We start from the raw sequence: 17,962 nt of genomic DNA, 5'->3' as shown, positions 1-17,962 counted from the left end.
GTTAATTTTGAGTTTTCATTTTACCATGAAGCCGTTCAGTACTTTAATTTTGATGAGAGATACAGTCCAGCCGGCATCTACTCCGGAGAGTCGCTGCCAAAACTTCACCTGTACTACAACTGGCTTCCAGGATATCCTCGCTACTGTATAAGAACTATGTCAACAATCTATGCCATTTTTAAATTTGGGCACCTTATAAGAATTAAAAAAATGAAAACTTTAAACCATCGGTTAGCATAGTTTTATTGAACACAATTCGGAAGACAACCCGAATAATCCGATAAACTGATTATTGCTTCTTTATATTTTAAGCATCGCAATAGTTATCAGTATCACACGAGTAGGTCTCACAGACATAGTTAAAACTGCCAGTCATCGTGGCGATATTCTGCCATCCGGTTTCTTGTCCACTCTGATGGTTGATCACCGCAGATTGAGTAGACGCCGGTTTAGGATATCCGGAAAGCCACATGAAGGGTTGTTGAAGTGGGACCTGTTGGCGTCCCGTTGGTTGAGTCCACACCCAGGATCCAGAAGAGACATAATTCAATCCGATATGGTACTGATAGGGCGGCGAGAATCCTGTGGTGTTTTGAGCAAGATTGAAAATGAAGTCATGTTTGGCTTGGCTGAATTCAGTGGCTAGATTGGAATTGGTCCGTTTGTTACTGCAACTGAGTTTTGCTGCAAGCCAGCTAGCTGGAATAGTGACGGCTTGGATACACACTCCATAGCGGGAGGAGGTGGGATCAGAGTATGATTCGCGGTATTGGATCCAGTCGTTCGGGCAGAAACAGTTGGCTGAAATGAAGTATTAAGAAGTTCCCAATATAGTGAGGCCACTCACACTGCAAGAGTGATCCTTGAATTTTTTGAACGAGATTTCCGCCTTGACCGTTATCATTAACAAAGGAGAATCCAGGACTTGCAATCTGGGAAAGACTTTTCAAAAGTCCATCATCGCCCGATTGTGGATAAGCAACTGTGATTATATTGACACCAGATAGTTTCAATCGACTTGCAACAGGTAAAGGGTCTAACTCTCCGCCTCCCTTGTATTCCGAAGCATAGACGATCACTACTCTTTTATAGTGGCCACGAGTAGTGTTGGCACTCTGATCATTGAACATTTTCTCCGCCAAAGTTAGTCCAGTGGCTAAATATGAATCAGTAGTGTCCACAACAGTTGAGAGAGCAACGAATATCCCGTTGGCTGCGTCACCAATCGATTGGTATTGATTAAGATCTGCCTTCTGAGTGGCGACATTGTTATAGGTGACTAATCCAAGACGAGTGGTTCTGGGCTCGTTTGCATCAGATCCGATTCGAGTTCCGGACATGAAGACGCTTAAAATGTTGGAAGCCACCTGAGAATTTCGTAAAAAGTGAAAACAGCGGTCTAGATGAAAGAAATACTTACCTCATTCAATTTGCCGTTGTTCATTCCTTGAGAATTATCCACAACTGCAACGACATCTAACCAAAGATTGGCTCTTTATGATTTAACGGGGGTTTTAAGAATAAACGGGGGTTTTAAAAATAGACGGGGGTTTTGAGAATAGACGGGGGTTTTAGGAATAAACGGGGGTTTTGGGAATAAACGGGGGTTTTCGACAAGTTCTATTTACTTATACTAAGAAAACCCCAAAATGGTCAGAAATGACTACACTCCCTCCAGTATACATTTTTTCATAGGATTTTCCAATTTTTTTGGTTTTTTTTTTGTTTTTTCTGCATTTTCTCATTTACTTATCTATTTTGTACGTTGCATCGTATTTTGATCAGAGAAGTGTAATAATTGTCCTCCTCCTTCTTTTGTTCTACATTAGAAATCGACGAAACGGCGATGTTTCGGGCGAAATATAATCAGGATCATATGGTAGATCGTCCAACTGTTTGGGTTTTTGAATTGCTGGAAAGGAAGACTAATAAGGTAGATTCGATAATCCTGCTGCCCATAATCAGACGTAATCGGAAACCTGGTATGATCTCTGAAAAAAAAACACATAAAAAAGTGATTTTTGCAAGAACAACGATTATCAGCGATGGCTGGGCCGTATACAGAAGAATATCCCAGTTTCCTGGTATGTTGTGAATACTAAAGAAAGGGCTTCCTTTACTAACACAAACCAGGCATTCCGCTGAGTTAGAATTTTTGAGTAGTCTCAGCTCCATCTCTTTTCTCGTAGCTGTCATTCGGCGTCTACCTTTTTCATCAGACGTAGAGGACAGTTGTGGATTGCGTATAGTAGGGACGTACATTCCATACATCTCCCTGTCGTGGCAGTGTCTCATGAGTACATCCTTATTTGTCGTGGAATTAATAGGTCTTAATTCACGCCCTTGAGTAATAAGCCTGGTCCATTGCCAGATTTACACAATTTACTCAAAATATAATAAATAATAAAATGAACACTAACAACTGCGTGAAACGTGAACCGTGATCAACCATACTGAAACCAATATTGTTCTGGACGTGCTCTCCTACACTCAACCTGATGACCTTACGATAACGATCTGCTCTACATTTTGTGCATATAAGGAAGAGGAAGCCGTCAGAAGTCGTTGTGCTGACTTTAGAGGGAAGGTGAACCCCGTCAGACTTAGAATGCGAGAATAACAAGATAGGAAAGGTTGACAGGTTTATTCAATATGGTGAATGGGACGTGAGGATACTTTAGATTCCTTGAGTTCTTGGTGAGCCAGATCATCGGTGAAGTCTTTGTGGGAGACGGTCGGTGGAGCCACGGTAGAGATCCCGATTGGTGGAGCTTCCGATAGTTGAATGACTGTCCGAGAGAGCAAGAGTCCAAGAGTAGAGCATCGAGAGTCGAAGAAAGAGTGAGTTGAACTGACGATTCCGTTTCCTTATATGCACCGAATCGAGGGCGATCGTTATCTTGGGGTCAGTACAATCAGAGGTCAGGGACACGCAAGTAGTCGACGATAGTTGTTGAGCATTTCCTCGGGAAGGTCACGTAACACGTATTGAATTCATTGTCAAAACCATTTCTTATAGCCATTTTGGTTAGATATTTGTGAATGTAACAGACGCCATAGAGTTGTTAGGCTGGTTATTGAAGGTCGTGAATTAATGACTAGTTAATTCCACGACAGTCGTCGTCTCTTAATCATTCACTCTCCGATGTTCTACAGTGGAAACCGATGAACCATTGGCACAATGGCTCCGAGGATCTTCTTATCTGCCTGCGGAAGCTTCAACTAAGCTCAAACCACCTCCATCGAGGAAACCTGCTCCAATACGGACAACCAGCCGCCCATGACAAGCAGATCTACTGAAGAAGCCTCGACTATTGATGGCAACGTGCCCTTTTGGTTATACACGTTAATAAAGTTGTTAGTTTTCTCCTCTTCCTGTTACTCTCATATTGGCGATGATTTTGAGGTATCAAAAATGTAGTTTGAAGTTTCTGAAATTGATGTGCAGTCTTGAAGAGAACATGGCTGGATATGACAAGTTTTTGGAGTTTTTCATGGTTAGTGAAAAAGAAGAAGGGATACTTCAGAACAATTATATGTTTCCAGACAATTCTATCCACCAATGAAACTCAACTTCGAGTATCGAAAAGGAACTATCTTTGACATAGTTTGTCGGACTTTGAGGTCGAAGTGCCTTTTGACGATAATTTGGACACTCCCACGATTGATTTTTAGAACCATAGCGATCTTGTTTATGCTGATATCATAATTGCGGGAGATTTTTTTAAATTTAATTTTTTATTCCTCGAGTCCTACAAGTGTTGCCTGTTGCTGGTCGGCCGGATTTTTTTCCTTTCTTAGAGACTTCCATCCTTTTTGAAGGTAACCAACATTGTACTGATGCTGATGGAATGTCAAGACGTTTTTTAATGTTGGCGCTCTTCATTCCCTCCTTGAACAAAGCCCCTATCGCTGATAATCGTTGTTCTTGCAAAAATCACTTTTTAATGTGTTTTTTTTCAGAGATCATACCAGGTTTCCGATTACGTCTGATTATGGGCAGCAGGATTATCGAATCTACCTTATTAGTCTTCCTTTCCAGCAATCCAAAAACCCAAACAGTTGGACGATCTACCATATGATCCTGATTATATTTCGCCCGAAACATCGCCGTTTCGTCGATTTCTAATGTAGAGCAAAAGAAGGAGGAGGACAATTATTACACTTCTCTGATCAAAATACGATGCAACGTACAAAATAGATAAGTAAATGAGAAAATGCAGAAAAAACAAAAAAAACCAAAAAAATTGGAAAATCCTATGAAAAAATGTATACTGGAGGGAGTGTAGTCATTTCTGACCATTTTGGGGTTTTCTTAGTATAAGTAAATAGAACTTGTCGAAAACCCCCGTTTATTCCCAAAACCCCCGTTTATTCCTAAAACCCCCGTCTATTCTTAAAACCCCCGTCTATTTTTAAAACCCCCGTTTATTCTTAAAACCCCCGTTTATTCTTAAAACCCCCGTTAAATCATAAAGAGCCCAAAGATTCGAGAGATCGGTACCACATGGGCGGTCCACATAGGATAGAGGGGAGTAGTCGGCGCAACAGGCTGAAAATAACTTCCAGAACTTCTTCCAAAACAAAGACTCTTACCGTATATTCCTAAAATAGAAAGTAGAACACTGAGAAACTTCATCTTGGCAATATTCAAAAGACTTCGGGAGGTTTTTCAGGTGAAATAAGAGGTGAACAAGAAGAACAATGGGTGAAGCGTGTTCTTTTCTGGTCAGATTCTAAATTCCGACTTTCGAAAGCGGTTGGAAAAATAGAGGTGCCTGCGCCTATAAAACAGTTTTTACTGTATACAGACAGTCTTATCAGTTGGTATCGGTTAGAAGCTGGTCACATGGAAAATGCTAGACAAGGTATTTATGTCATAGAATTCAATGGTCGTTACGATATTTTGATGAATTCAATATAAATATAAGTGTCTGGCTCACAAGTGCAGAATTTCAAAAGTTTCCGGTTGCAACAAGCATCCAATCAATGTTTGGCGTCAACTTGATTTTAGGATCAACAATTCGGACAATTGCGGCAACAACGTCAATAATACTACAACTCGCGTTTAGGGTATGCCAATTATGTCTCTGAAATCTAATTATTGATAATTACTGTGATGATTTGATGTGAAATGTATATACTTTTCAATCCTTTTGACTTTCATATTATTTTTGATGACCATTAAATGTTTCATTTGTTCAAAGGTGGCGCCCCAGTCTAACAATTTATTCTACCACTACCACTGATACGCAGATCAAAAGTTATTGACTTTCTCTTTAGCATCGATAACAGAACGAGGAAAACTAAATATAAAGGTCGAAAAAATGTTCAACAATGCGAAATATTTATTATTCCCCATTCCTTCCCGCAGAACTACAATAGTTATCAGTGTCACAAGAAGATGTCTCACAAACATAATTAACTGCAGTCTTATAATAATCAATATTCTGCCATCCAGTGGCCACTTCCTCATTATTCTGTTGATTCAGCACGGCAGTCAGGGAGGATGAGGTGATCGGGTACCCCGGATCCCAGTTATACCAATTCTTAAGAGCCGGTTGAGGCCATCCAGACGGTTGATCCCATTTCCAGACTCCGCCTACCATGTTCAACCCGTTATGATACGAATACGGTTGAAAGAATCCTGAGGAGTTCTGCACGACGTTCAAGACGTAATAATGTTTCTGTTGGTTGTACTCGTTGACCAGGTAGGAGTTGGTCCATCGGTTGGCACATGCCATCTTGGCGGCGCGCCAGTTGGCGGCTAGGCTAACTGCTTGGAGACAGACACCATAGCGGTAGGAGTTGTAGTCAGTGTAGTTTTGACGGTATTGTATCCAATCGGATGGGCAGAAACAGTTGGCTGGAAAAATTTGAGTAAGAATCTCTTGCTTAAAATTGGAATTTTTGTGATCCCGAAATAGATAATTCTGTAGACCTAACTACGGGATTAATTTCATTAGTTGACAATTTTTTGATAGCTCCGCCCACTTTTGAGATATCCGCCTTAAAAACGGTTACTCGGGGAGCGAGAGTGCTCAGAACAGAAAACCTTTAAAGAAGTATATCTCAAAAGTGGGCGGAGCTAACAAAACATAGTTAACTAATTAAATGTGCAAAATCTTGTTTTATAGATATATACCTACTTTTGAGCAATTGAAAGAATAATCAAAAACGCGTCAACGGCGCGCCAGAACTGTCAAAATGGGATTTCTGCAAGATTTCTGGTGGTTTTTAATCATTTTCACGCGGTTTTCGAACTTAAATTGCTAGATTTCAACAAAAATGCACAGCTCTATTGCTATAAAGAAAAATAGCGCCAAGAGCACGCCAGATTTGTTGAAAATGAGTTTTTTGGTGATTTTGATTGATATTCAATTCAGAATCGCTAACTTCGACCAAGAAAATGCAAAAAACCTTCAAAATCATTGTTAATTCAAAAAATCCATGAAATTCACACCGCCAATACAGTGAATATACACCAGTCATTTGTAAATGTCCATATATCAAAAGGGGGCGGAGCTAGAACGAAATTGTTAACTAGAAAAATGCGTGAAATTTTATTTGCTATATTTTTCTTGTTAACAATTTTTTGGTAGCTGCGCCCACTTTCGAGATAAGCGCTTCATAGAAAGATAGGGGAAACACGCAAAAGAGACGCCAGATTTCTCTTTTAAGGCGCATAACTCAAAAGTGTGCAGAGCAACCAAAAAATCGTCAACTACAAAAATGAAGCCCTATTTTTCCTACTCAAAAATACATTACTCACTTTCCGCCATAGCTGATTGCACCTGTCCAACTGTGTTCCCATTATTATCAGTGCTACTAAAATTAAACCGTGGACTCGCTATCTCTGCCAACTGCTTCAACATAAATCCATCACCGTTCTGAACGTAAGCCATCGTGATGATATTGACTCCAGATGTCTTTAGACGGATAGCAACTGGCAACGGATCCATCTCCCCCTCCCCAACGTAAGTCGATGCGTAGACTATGACAACTTTCTTATAATGACTGCGAGAGGTGCCGAAATTTTCGTACTCGAAGAGACTCTCCGCGGCAGCGAGACCAGTTGAGAGGAATGATTGAGCCGAGGTGCTAACTGTTTTCAAGTCAGCGAATACATTGTTATAAAGATCATCCACGGACTGAAACTTGTTCAAATCCGCATTCTGCTGAGCATTCACATTATAAGTCACTAATCCAACTCGCGTAGTCCGTGGTTCCGAAGACTGAGTGCCGATCCGTGTGCCACCACTGAATACGCTAGCAATGTGGGCAGCGACCTGGAATGTTTAAGTTAAAGTTGTTTTTCTTTGAATAGTGTGCTGTAACATACAGTATCCAACCCTTCATTAGTCATTCCGAACGAGTTATCCACAACCGCAACGACATCTAGCCAGAGGTTCGTCAAATCTGTGCCACATTTACGGTCGGTGTAGGAAAGATCGGCGGAAGTGCCTGGAAATTGAAAATATGAGTTTTGAAGTTAATTTTCCAAGCATTTTTAATGCAAATTATACACTTTCAAGGTTAAAATGCCAATTCCTGCCCTTTTTTGTTTTGGTCAGAGTTCAGCCATTGAATTTCTATTTTACTTCATGAATTTCGTTTCTCGGCTTTTAACTAATTTCTCAACCTCACAGGCTGTGTTTTTCGAGTCAGAACTCAATTTTTCACTTTTTTTTACTCTCCAACCAGTTTGAAAGGCTAAAAACACAAAAAATCAAGACTATGGGTCTGATATCCCAACAAATAGCCTACCAAAGTCTGCTCATAGGTTATTTAAAGAGTGCCAGTTCATTTTTAAAGGGGGAATTCGAAAAGTCACAATTTAGATCAATTGTAATACATGCAAGATCGTTATCTTGAGGAGATCCGGTTTTTCGTGTTAAAACTTCACTCTTTTTATCTGATTTTTGCCAATTTTTGTCAAAACTTCTAAAATATCGAGAGTCGACAAATTCAGCGCTACTTATGAAATTAACACGCCCGAAGTCAAATTTCTAGGCCATGGCGCAAACTTTCTCGGTCAGTACACTGAGTTCTGGACTGAATTAAATAATATTATAATTTGGGAATGAACTGACTGGAATGCATACGTTACAATAAGAAAAATGAGAATTAGTTTTCAGCAATTTTTCCAGCTAATCCTTTCAACAACAACACCCATTTACAAAGTTGGTCACGTTTGCAATTTTCGGCTCATACAAATGCAACTCACCATAAAACAACAAATGGCCACAACCGGCTCTAAACAATTGGTATAACTGGGATCAGGGGTACCCGATCACCTCATCCTCCCTGACTGCCGTGCTGAATCAACAGAATAATCAGGAAGTGGCCACTGGATGGCAGAATATTGATTATTATAAGACTGCAGTTAATTATGTTTGTGAGACGTCTTCTTGTGACACTGATAACTATTGTAGTTCTGCGGGGTGGAATGGGGAATGAATAAAGATTTTGTATGTTTTTCAAACTTTGGATTTTCAGAAGGCTTAGCTGTGAAACTTGGAGTTGTTAACTTATATTGCATTCATCAAAATGTCATTCGCCGTAACAATTTCTTTGACTTTTCTAGCATTTTCCATGTGACCAGCTCCCAATCGATACTAAATGATAAGACTGTCTATATACAGTAAAAAACTATTTTATAGGCGCATGCGCCTCTACCTGTCCTTTTGCCTATTTTTTGAAACTCTCATCGTCTGAAGTTTTCTGAATACTGCCTAGATGAAGTTTCTCAGTGTTCTACTTGCTCTCCTAGGAGTATACGGTAAGACTCAAAGTTTTGGAAAGAAGTTCTGGAAGTTGTTTTCAGCCTGTTGCGCCGAGTCCTATGTGGACCGCCCATGTGGTACCGATCTCTCGAATCTATGGTTAGATGTCGTTTTGGTAGTGGATAATTCTCAAGGAATGAATACTGACAGATTGCATACTGTAAGTGTTTCAATTCTTTCTTCACGTTTTACAAAATTCCAGGTGACTGCCAACATTTTGAGCGTCTTCGGTTCCGGAACTCGAATCGGAATTGATGAGACCTACCACAGAACCACTCGCCTTGGATTAGTCACCTATAACTCTAACGCCACTCAGAATGCTGATCTCTACCTATATCAATCATTTGATGAAGCATCCGACGGGATTATCGATGCCACCAGAACTGCTGTGGACACTTCTGAATCATATTTAGCCACTGGACTCATCTTGGCGGAGAAATTGTTCAATGAGCAGAGTGTCAACAATGTTCGTTCCCACTATAAAAGAGTAGTGATCGTCTATGCTTCGGAATACAAAGGAGACGGAGAATTGGACCCCTTACCAATTGCTAATCGATTAAAACTATCGGGTGTCAATATAATCACAGCTGCTTATGAACAATCGGGCGATGATGGACTTTTTGAAAGTCTTTCCCTGATTGCTAGTCCTGGATTCTCCTTTTCTTATGATTACGGTCTAGACGGAAATTTCGTTGGAAATATTCAAGAATCACTGTTGCAGTGTGAGTGATCTCACTATATCGAATACATCGTCTCATTTCAGCCAACTGTTTCTGCCCGAGCGACTGGATACAGTACCGCGAATCATACTCTGATCCCGCCTCCTTCCGCTACGGCGTTTGTGTCCAAGCCGTCGCCCTTCCAGCTAGCTGGCTTGCTGCAAAACTCAGTTGCAGTAACAAACGGACCAATTCCACTCTAGCCACTGAATTCAGCCAAGCCAAACATGACTTCATTTTCAATCTCGCTCAAAACACTACAGGATTCTCGCCGCCCTATCAGTACCATATCGGATTGAATTATGTCTCTGGATCCTGGGTATGGACTCAACCAACGGGACGCGAACCGGTTCCACTTCAACAACCCTTCATGTGGCTTCCAGGATATCCTAAACCGGCGTCTACTCAGTCTGCGGTGATGAACATGCAGAGTGGGCAAGAAACCGGATGGCAGAATATTGCCACAATGACTGGCAGTTATAATTATGTCTGTGAAACCTATGCGTGTGATACCGATAATTATTGTGCTGCTGAACAATAGTAGTAATAAAACTTTGTGTCAGTGTAACTGTTTCGGTTATTATTTTGGTATTTTTAGTACCAGCCAAACAATTACAATTAAGCCAACAATTAAATTAGAACCAACGATTGATGATCTCCGGGGGCCCTTCCTTGAGAGTTATCTACAACTACTACAACATCAAGCCAGATATTGCTCCAGTCCTTATTATTTTGACTATCCGCATAAGACAGAGGAGAATTGTCGGCGAAACAGGCTGAAAGTAACTCAAAAAACTTCCTCCAAAACTTATAGTCTTACCGTATATTCCAAGAAGAGCAAGTAGAACATTGAGCAGCTTCATCTTGTTAGAGTTCAGGTAAGATTCTGAATTCCTTGTAATATAGAATTTCAATTCAAGTTTAGTGAGACATCATTATGCTTATGAAACATAAATAAAAGCACAGACCAAGAGTGATGGTTGGCAGGGGTTACTGTAAAAACTGTAATAGAAACTTAATTTATCAGAGAAAAAATGTAGGTAATTTTTGCGTAATTTTATACGAGTAAATGTTGGTTTAGATGAAAATTTATGAATTGAGAGTTTAAAAGATAGCCAGTTGAAAAATAGAGACGCAGGCGTCTAAAACACAGTTTAGACAGTCTTATCGGTTAGTATCGATTGGGAGCTAGTCACATGGAAAATGCGAGAAAAGGCATTCACGCCATTAGAACTCAAAGAACGTGGCAGGACATGGCATTTTGATGAATGCAATATAAATATAAGTGTCTGGAGTTAATTATGAGTTTTTATATTACCATGAAGCCGTTCAATAACTTTAATTTTAATGAGAGATACAGTCCAGCCGGCACAACTGGCTTCCAGGATATCCTCGTTGCTGTATAAGGACTATGTCAACAATCTATGTAATTTTCAAATTTGGGCTCCGTATAAAAATTGAAAGAATGAAAGTTTTAAATCATAACATAGTTTTATTGAACACAGATTGCTAGACAACACGAATAAACTGATTATTGCTTCTTTATATTTCAAGCATCACAATAGTTATCAGTATCACACGAGTAGGTCTCACAGACATAATTATAACTGCCAGTCATCGTGGCAATATTCTGCCACCCGGTTCTTTGCCCACTCTGCTGGTTCATCACCGCAAATTGAGTAGACGCCGGTTTAGGATATCCTGGAAGCCACATGAAGGGTTCTTGAAGTGGAACCTGTTGGCGTTCCGTTGGTTGAGTCCATACCCAGGATCCAGAAGAGACATAATTCAATCCGATATGGTACTGATAGGGCGGCGAGAATCCTGTAGTGTTTTGAGCGAGATTGAAAATGAAGTCATGTTTAGCTTGGTTGAATTCAGAAGCTAGATTGGAATTGATCCGTTTGTTACTGCAACTCAATTTTGCAGCAAGCCAGCTAGCTGGAATAGGGACGGCTTGGATACACACACCGTAGCCGAAGGAGGCGGGATCAGAGTATGATTTGCGGTATTGGATCCAGTCGCTCGGGCAAAAACAGTTGGCTGAAATGAAGTATTAACAAGTTCCCAATATAGTGAGACCACTCACACCGCAACAGTGATCTTTGAATTTTTTGAACGAGATTTCCTCCTTGACCGTTATCATTAACAAAGGAGAATCCAGGACTTGCAATCTGGGAAAGACCTTTCAAAAGTCCATCATCGCCCGATTGTTGATAAGCCACTGTGATTATATTGACACCAGATAGTTTCAATCGATTTGCAACAGGTAATGGGTCCAACTCTCCTGCTCCCTTGTATTCCGAAGCATATAAGATCACTACTCTTCTATAATGGGCACGAGTAGTGTTGACACTCTGATCATTAAACATTTTCTCCGCCAAAGTGAGTCCTGTGGCTAAATATGATTCAGAAGTGTCCACAGTACTTAAGAGAGCAACGAATATCCCGTTGTATGCGTCACCAATCGATTGGTATTGGTTGAGATCTGCATTCTGAGTGGCGACATTGTTATAGGTGACTAATCCAAGTCGAGTGGTTCTGGGCTCGTTCGCATCAGATCCAATTCGAGTTCCGGACATGAAAACGCTCAAAATGTTGGAAGCCACCTGAAATTTCGTGAAAAGTGAAAACGACGGTCAAGTGAAAGAAATACTTACAGTATTCAATCTGTTGGTGTTCATTCTTTGAGAGTTATCCACAACTGCAACGACATCTAACCAAAGATTCGAGAGATCGGTACCACATGGGCGGTCCACATAGGACAGAGCTGAGTAGTCGGCGGAACATGCTGAAAATTACTTTCAGAACTTCGTTCAAAGCTCAGAGTCTTACCGTATATTCCTAAAATAGAAAGTAGAACACTGAGAAACTTCATCTTGGCAATCTTCAAAAGTCTTCGGGAGGTTTTTCAGATGAAATAAGAGGTGAACAAGAAGAACAATGGGTGAGGCGTGTTCCTTTCTGGTCAGATTCTAAATTCCGACTTTCGAAAGCGGTTGGAAAAATAGAGGTACCTGCGCCTATAAAACAGTTTTTACTGTATACAGACTGTCTTATCAGTTAGTATCGATTGGGAGCCGGTCTCATAGAAAATGCTAGACAAGGTATTTCCGTCATTAAAACTCAATGATCGTTACGGGGCCTATTATTTTAATGAATGCAATATGAATCTAAGTCCCTGGAATCAATTTTGAGTTAATAACTCAAAGTTTCAAAGTAAAATAAGCTTTCTGAAAATCCAAAGTTCGAAAAACATACAAAATCTTTATTTATTCACCATTCCTTCCCGCAGAACTACAATAATTATCAGTGTCACAAGAAGACGTCTCACAAACATAATTAACTGCAGTCTTATAAAAGTCAATATTCTGCCATCCAGTGGCCACTTCCTCATTATTCTGTTGATTTAGCACAGCAGTCAGGGAGGATGAGGTGATCGGGTACCCCGGATCCCAGTTATACCAATTCTTAAGAGCAGGTTGTGGCCATCCAGACGGTTGATCCCATTTCCAGACTCCGCCCACCAAATTCAACCCGTTATGATAAGAATACGGTTGGAAGAATCCTGAGGAGTTCTGCACTACGTTCAGCACGTAATCATGTTTCTGTTGGTTGTACTCGTTGACCAGGTACGAGTTGGTCCATCTGTTGGCACATGCCATCTTGGCAGCACGCCAGTTGGCGGCTAAGCTAACTGCTTGGAGACAGACACCGTAGCGGTAGGAGTTGTAGTCGGTGTAGTTTTGACGGTATTGTATCCAATCGGACGGGCAGAAACAGTTGGCTGGAAAAAAGAAATATTGAGATTCCGTCACAGTTTCTATTCTAGATTCATTGTCTAGATCTAACTAAGGGCTTCATTTTATTAGTTGACAACTTTTTGATTGCTCCGCCCACTTTTGAGATACGCGCCTATGAAACTCCCATGAATGTGTTGGACTTCACCCACTTTTCACAATAATATCACTCACTTTCCGCCATAGCTGATTGCACCTGTCCAACTGTGTTCCCATTATTATCAGTGCTACTAAAATTAAACCGTGGACTCGCGATTTCTGCCAACTGCTTCAACATAAATCCATCACCGTTCTGAACGTAAGCCATCGTGATGATATTGACTCCAGATGTCTTTAGTCGGATAGCCACTGGCAACGGATCCATCTCCCCCTCTCCCACGTAAGTCGATGCGTAGACTATGACAACTTTCTTATAATGACTGCGAGAGGTGCCGAAATTTTCGTAATCGAAGAGACTCTCCGCGGCAGCGAGACCAGTTGAGAGGAATGATTGAGCCGAGGTGCTAACTGTTTTCAAGTCAGCGAATACATTGTTATAAAGATCGTCCAGAGACTGAAACTTGTTCAAATCCGCATTCTGCTGAGCATTCACATTATAAGTCACTAATCCAACTCGCGTAGTCCGTGGTTCCGAAGACTGAGTGCCGATCCGTGTGCCACCACTGAATACGCTAGCAATGTGGGCAGCGACCTGGAATGTTTAAGTTAAAGTTGTTTTTCTTTGAATAGTGTGCTGTAACATACAGTATCCAACCCTTCATTAGTCATTCCGAACGAGTTATCCACAACTGCAACGACATCTAGCCAGAGGTTCGTCAAATCGGTGCCACATTCACGGTCGGTGTAGGAAAGATCGGCGGAAGTGCCTGGAAATTGAAAATATGAGTTTTGAAGTTAATTTTCCAAGCATTTTTAATGCAAATTATACACTTTCAAGGTTAAAATGCCAATTCCTGCCCTTTTTTGTTTTGGTCAGAGTTCAGCCATTGAATTTCTATTTTACTTCATGAATTTCGTTTCTCGGCTTTTAACTAATTTCTCAACCTCACAGGCTGTGTTTTTCGAGTCAGAACTCAATTTTTCACTTTTTTTTACTCTCCAACCAGTTTGAAAGGCTAAAAACACAAAAAATCAAGACTATGGGTCTGATATCCCAACAAATAGCCTACCAAAGTCTGCTCATAGGTTATTTAAAGAGTGCCAGTTCATTTTTAAAGGGGGAATTCGAAAAGTCACAATTTAGATCAATTGTAATACATGCAAGATCGTTATCTTGAGGAGATCCGGTTTTTCGTGTTAAAACTTCACTCTTTTTATCTGATTTTTGCCAATTTTTGTCAAAACTTCTAAAATATCGAGAGTCGACAAATTCAGCGCTACTTATGAAATTAACACGGCTGAAGTCAAATTTCTAGGCCATGGCGCAAATGTCGCTCGCTCTCACCAAGTTCTTGACTGAATTAAATAATATTTTAATTTGGGAATGAACTCACTGGAATGCATACGTTACAATAAGAAAAATGAGAACAGACATGGTAATATACATGGTAATTAGTTTTTTAGCAATTTTCTCAGTTAATCCGTTTAACAACAACAAACATTCACAAAGTTGGTCACGTTTGCAATTTTCGACTCATACAAATGCAACTCACCATAAAACAACAAAACCACTACAAAAACACGAATAGCCAACTTCATTCCTGCTCACCGGCCAGTTGAGTGCTGCGAAACGGTGTGTGCATCGTTTTACGCGAAAGAAGGGAAGATGTACACAAGTGTTATCAGCTAATACATAAAAAGTTAATGGCGCTGTAAGTTTATGAACAGGGAAATTATTTCATGGAATTTTCATGTTTTAGTAGATGAGTAAGCCTCCAGGAAGGATGTACAGACCTAGTTGTACTAACATTCCAATAGACTTAGTAACAAGTTGTTTGGACCCCCTAGTGTTATCAGGTAAGAGATAGGCGCTCCTTTCTAGAAAATTAGTCAACTGCGGAAGTGCTGATAACAAATTTCACATTGTTGACTCCTCTTCCGCGTTCACGCCTTGTCAACCTAGAGATGTTATCAATTTTTATGGTGTTGAAGAACCAAAAAAGTGTTGATAATAAACTATCAATTCATGAACCTGTAATGGATACGATCCTAATCTGTAAAAGAAGTAAACCTCCATCTCTCTAACTCGTTTTTTCAGACTCTACGACGTCAGTTTACCCGGAGTCAACATTTTCTGCCATTCGGGATTATTCCTCGCCCCACCGCACTGAGTGAGGTCTGCGTCTCTGCTCGAAACTCCCTCCAAGAAAGTCCATGTGATTTTTAACGGCGCCAGATCAGGGCTACCTTTTTCCCATAATTAAAAACATTATTCCAACAAATACTTCTTAATTCTAGCGCTTTTATTTCAGATTTCTCGTAGAACATAAGCAAATAGGCCGGCGGCCTAGAAATCCAAAAATGCAAAACTTCGGTCACCACACAAAAGTAACGATTTTTCATCATTTTTGAGGAGGTAAAAATGGCTCAAAACCTCAGCAAATTTTTTTTTTGCACTAATTCTACTTATCTCGGTGGCCTAAAACTCCAAACATGCAAAAGTTCGGCCACCACTCAAAAATGTCGCAAAAATACCCGTTTTTGCCAGTTTTTTCGCTAAAAAGTGTTAGAACTAACAGCTCTTCACCCGATGGCCTAGAAATCCATCTAGTCCCCCCATCTCACTCCTCATTTTCTTCAACGGTGCCCTAATTAAAAAATCTGTGATTTGCGGTTTGGTCACTGTAACTGACAGTGACTAACGAACTTTTTTTTCAGACTCTCCGCCCCCCAGCAACCGTTCCAGTAAAATCTACTCCAGCTATTGCACAGTGAGTACAATTTTTCGTTTTTGATACATATCTTGTCCAAATAGTTCTTTTTTTTTGTTGCATTTGTTGATTCCCCCAGTAATTAAATATTATTTTCTAATGTTTCTGCCGTTTGCCAATCTATGAAGTATTCCTTCCTACATATTTCTCTCAGTTCGTTCTTTGTAGTTTGTGACTTCCCTTATCTTCTTTTCACGGAACGGCAAATAAGTTGTTTACAAGTTACCAAAGATGTTGCGTAAAATAAAAATTGAGGTCAATGACAAAAAATTGGTTGTGGTGGCCTTCAGAAGAGGAAATTCGTGGTTTTGGAACGACGTCACCAGAAAAGTTCGAAACCTATAAGAAAATATTGTGAACAATGTTTTTATTAGAAGGTTGAGAGCTACATGGAAGTGAAATTTTCATTTCCGGAATTTGGAAGTAGATTTTATCGAAAAGATTCATAAACTTTGAGGAAATTATTGAAAAACTAGTTTTTTTGCTAAAGAAAAGCCTATTTTCTGACCTTCAAGACCATTTTTCCATGTATTTCTGCGATATGTACAGCAGAGTTGCATGGAAGTGAAAATTTCGTGTCCGGAAGTCGGAAGTCGGAAGTTGGAAGTGATTTTCCTTATCCGGAAGTCGGAAGTCGGAAATCGGAATGGAAAAATGCCCGGAAGTTGGAGATCGAAAGTCGGAATTCGGAAGTCGGAAGTCGGAATTAGATTTTTTCTCAAAATTTCAAAAGCTCCAAGAGAAAAATCATAAAATTGCCGAAAATCAGTGGAAAATTAGTATTTGGCTGAAGAAAAGCCTATTTTCTGTCCTTTTAGACCATTTTTCCATGCATTTCTGCGAAATGCACTTTTCGAAAATTCCACAGTTATGGAATGACGGAAGTCGGAAGTAAAATTCCTTAACCGGAAGTCGGAAGTCGGAATTCCATGCAACTCTGATGTACAGTACAGTACCGTAAGATATGCAATTTGATACTTTCCAGATGAAAATGACCAGAGGGTGTTACTGTATTCCTAATTGACCCACAAAGTTAATTACCGTAAATACTGTATTATAACGGCATGCCGTTATATTTTTCAACAGCCTCCCAGAGAAATTTTGTGGTTTCAGAAACTCATTAATAATTGAACGAAAAAACTTTTTGGACGCTTTATTTGCTGACCCAGAAGTTACTAATCATGCTGCTTCTTATCAGAACCAGTAAAAAAACACTGGTATAATCATATTATTGAGTTCTGAGTATAGATGGGGTGCCGTTATAATACAAGTGTCGTTCTATTACAGGTGCCGTTATAATACAGTATTTACGGTATGTATAAACCATGTAGAACAAAGGTAAACGCCTCATTTCTGTAGTTGACAACTTTTTTGTACGGACACTCCCTAGAAAGTTATGAACATTTTAAGACACACCTTATTTCGCTCTGAAATTAGTCGATTTGTGGGAGAAATTATTTTGTAACTTGCTAGGGAGTGTCCGTACAAAAAAGTTGTCAACTACAGAAATGGAGCTCTATCTTTGTTCTGTAAAGTCCATACAAAATGTTATTTAGTGGGTCAATCAGGAATGCCGTAACACCCTCTAATCATTTTCATCGCAAAAAGGCCGAATTGTATATCTTACGGTACTCTTGTTCATATTTTGTAACTTTCTAAACGCTTTACATTCAATGTTTTCAATTTTTTAGTATTTTTCGCCCATTTTTCTTTGTCTCACTTCACTTTTTGTCGTTTCATGTACCCATTTTTGACATTGACCTCATTTTTTTTGCAATTTTAATCGT

General features: G+C 39.9%; 3 protein-coding genes across 3 annotated transcripts; 1 reads left to right on the top strand and 2 right to left on the bottom strand.

Moving 5' to 3' along the window:
- Positions 1 to 307: 307 nt before the first annotated feature.
- GCK72_003265 (uncharacterized protein) lies at positions 308 to 10,368 on the bottom strand (the record flags this gene model as incomplete). The annotated part of the gene is made up of 7 exons (XM_053723928.1): positions 308 to 801; positions 848 to 1,367; positions 1,421 to 1,476; positions 5,414 to 5,866; positions 6,773 to 7,289; positions 7,343 to 7,464; positions 10,326 to 10,368. 7 exons carry the CDS (start codon positions 10,366 to 10,368, stop codon positions 308 to 310), a joined length of 2,205 nt encoding a protein of 734 aa, XP_053592573.1.
- GCK72_003266 (uncharacterized protein) lies at positions 8,740 to 10,046 on the top strand (the record flags this gene model as incomplete). Its single annotated transcript, XM_053723929.1, has 4 exons — positions 8,740 to 8,782; positions 8,828 to 8,946; positions 8,989 to 9,460; positions 9,550 to 10,046. The coding sequence occupies 4 exons, from the start codon at positions 8,740 to 8,742 to the stop codon at positions 10,044 to 10,046; spliced, it is 1,131 nt and encodes a 376-aa protein (XP_053592574.1).
- Positions 10,369 to 11,054: 686 nt separating the features above from the next.
- On the bottom strand, positions 11,055 to 15,003 carry GCK72_003264 (uncharacterized protein; the record flags this gene model as incomplete). Its single annotated transcript, XM_053723927.1, has 7 exons — positions 11,055 to 11,548; positions 11,595 to 12,114; positions 12,166 to 12,296; positions 12,840 to 13,292; positions 13,480 to 13,996; positions 14,050 to 14,171; positions 14,958 to 15,003. The coding sequence occupies 7 exons, from the start codon at positions 15,001 to 15,003 to the stop codon at positions 11,055 to 11,057; spliced, it is 2,283 nt and encodes a 760-aa protein (XP_053592572.1).
- Positions 15,004 to 17,962: the final 2,959 nt, after the last annotated feature.

Source organism: Caenorhabditis remanei, chromosome I, assembly GCF_010183535.1.
Source record: "Caenorhabditis remanei strain PX506 chromosome I, whole genome shotgun sequence".
Taxonomy (NCBI): Eukaryota; Metazoa; Nematoda; class Chromadorea; order Rhabditida; family Rhabditidae; genus Caenorhabditis; species Caenorhabditis remanei.
Note: the sequence above shows the minus strand (reverse complement) of the source record. Positions and strands in the feature narration are given on the sequence as shown.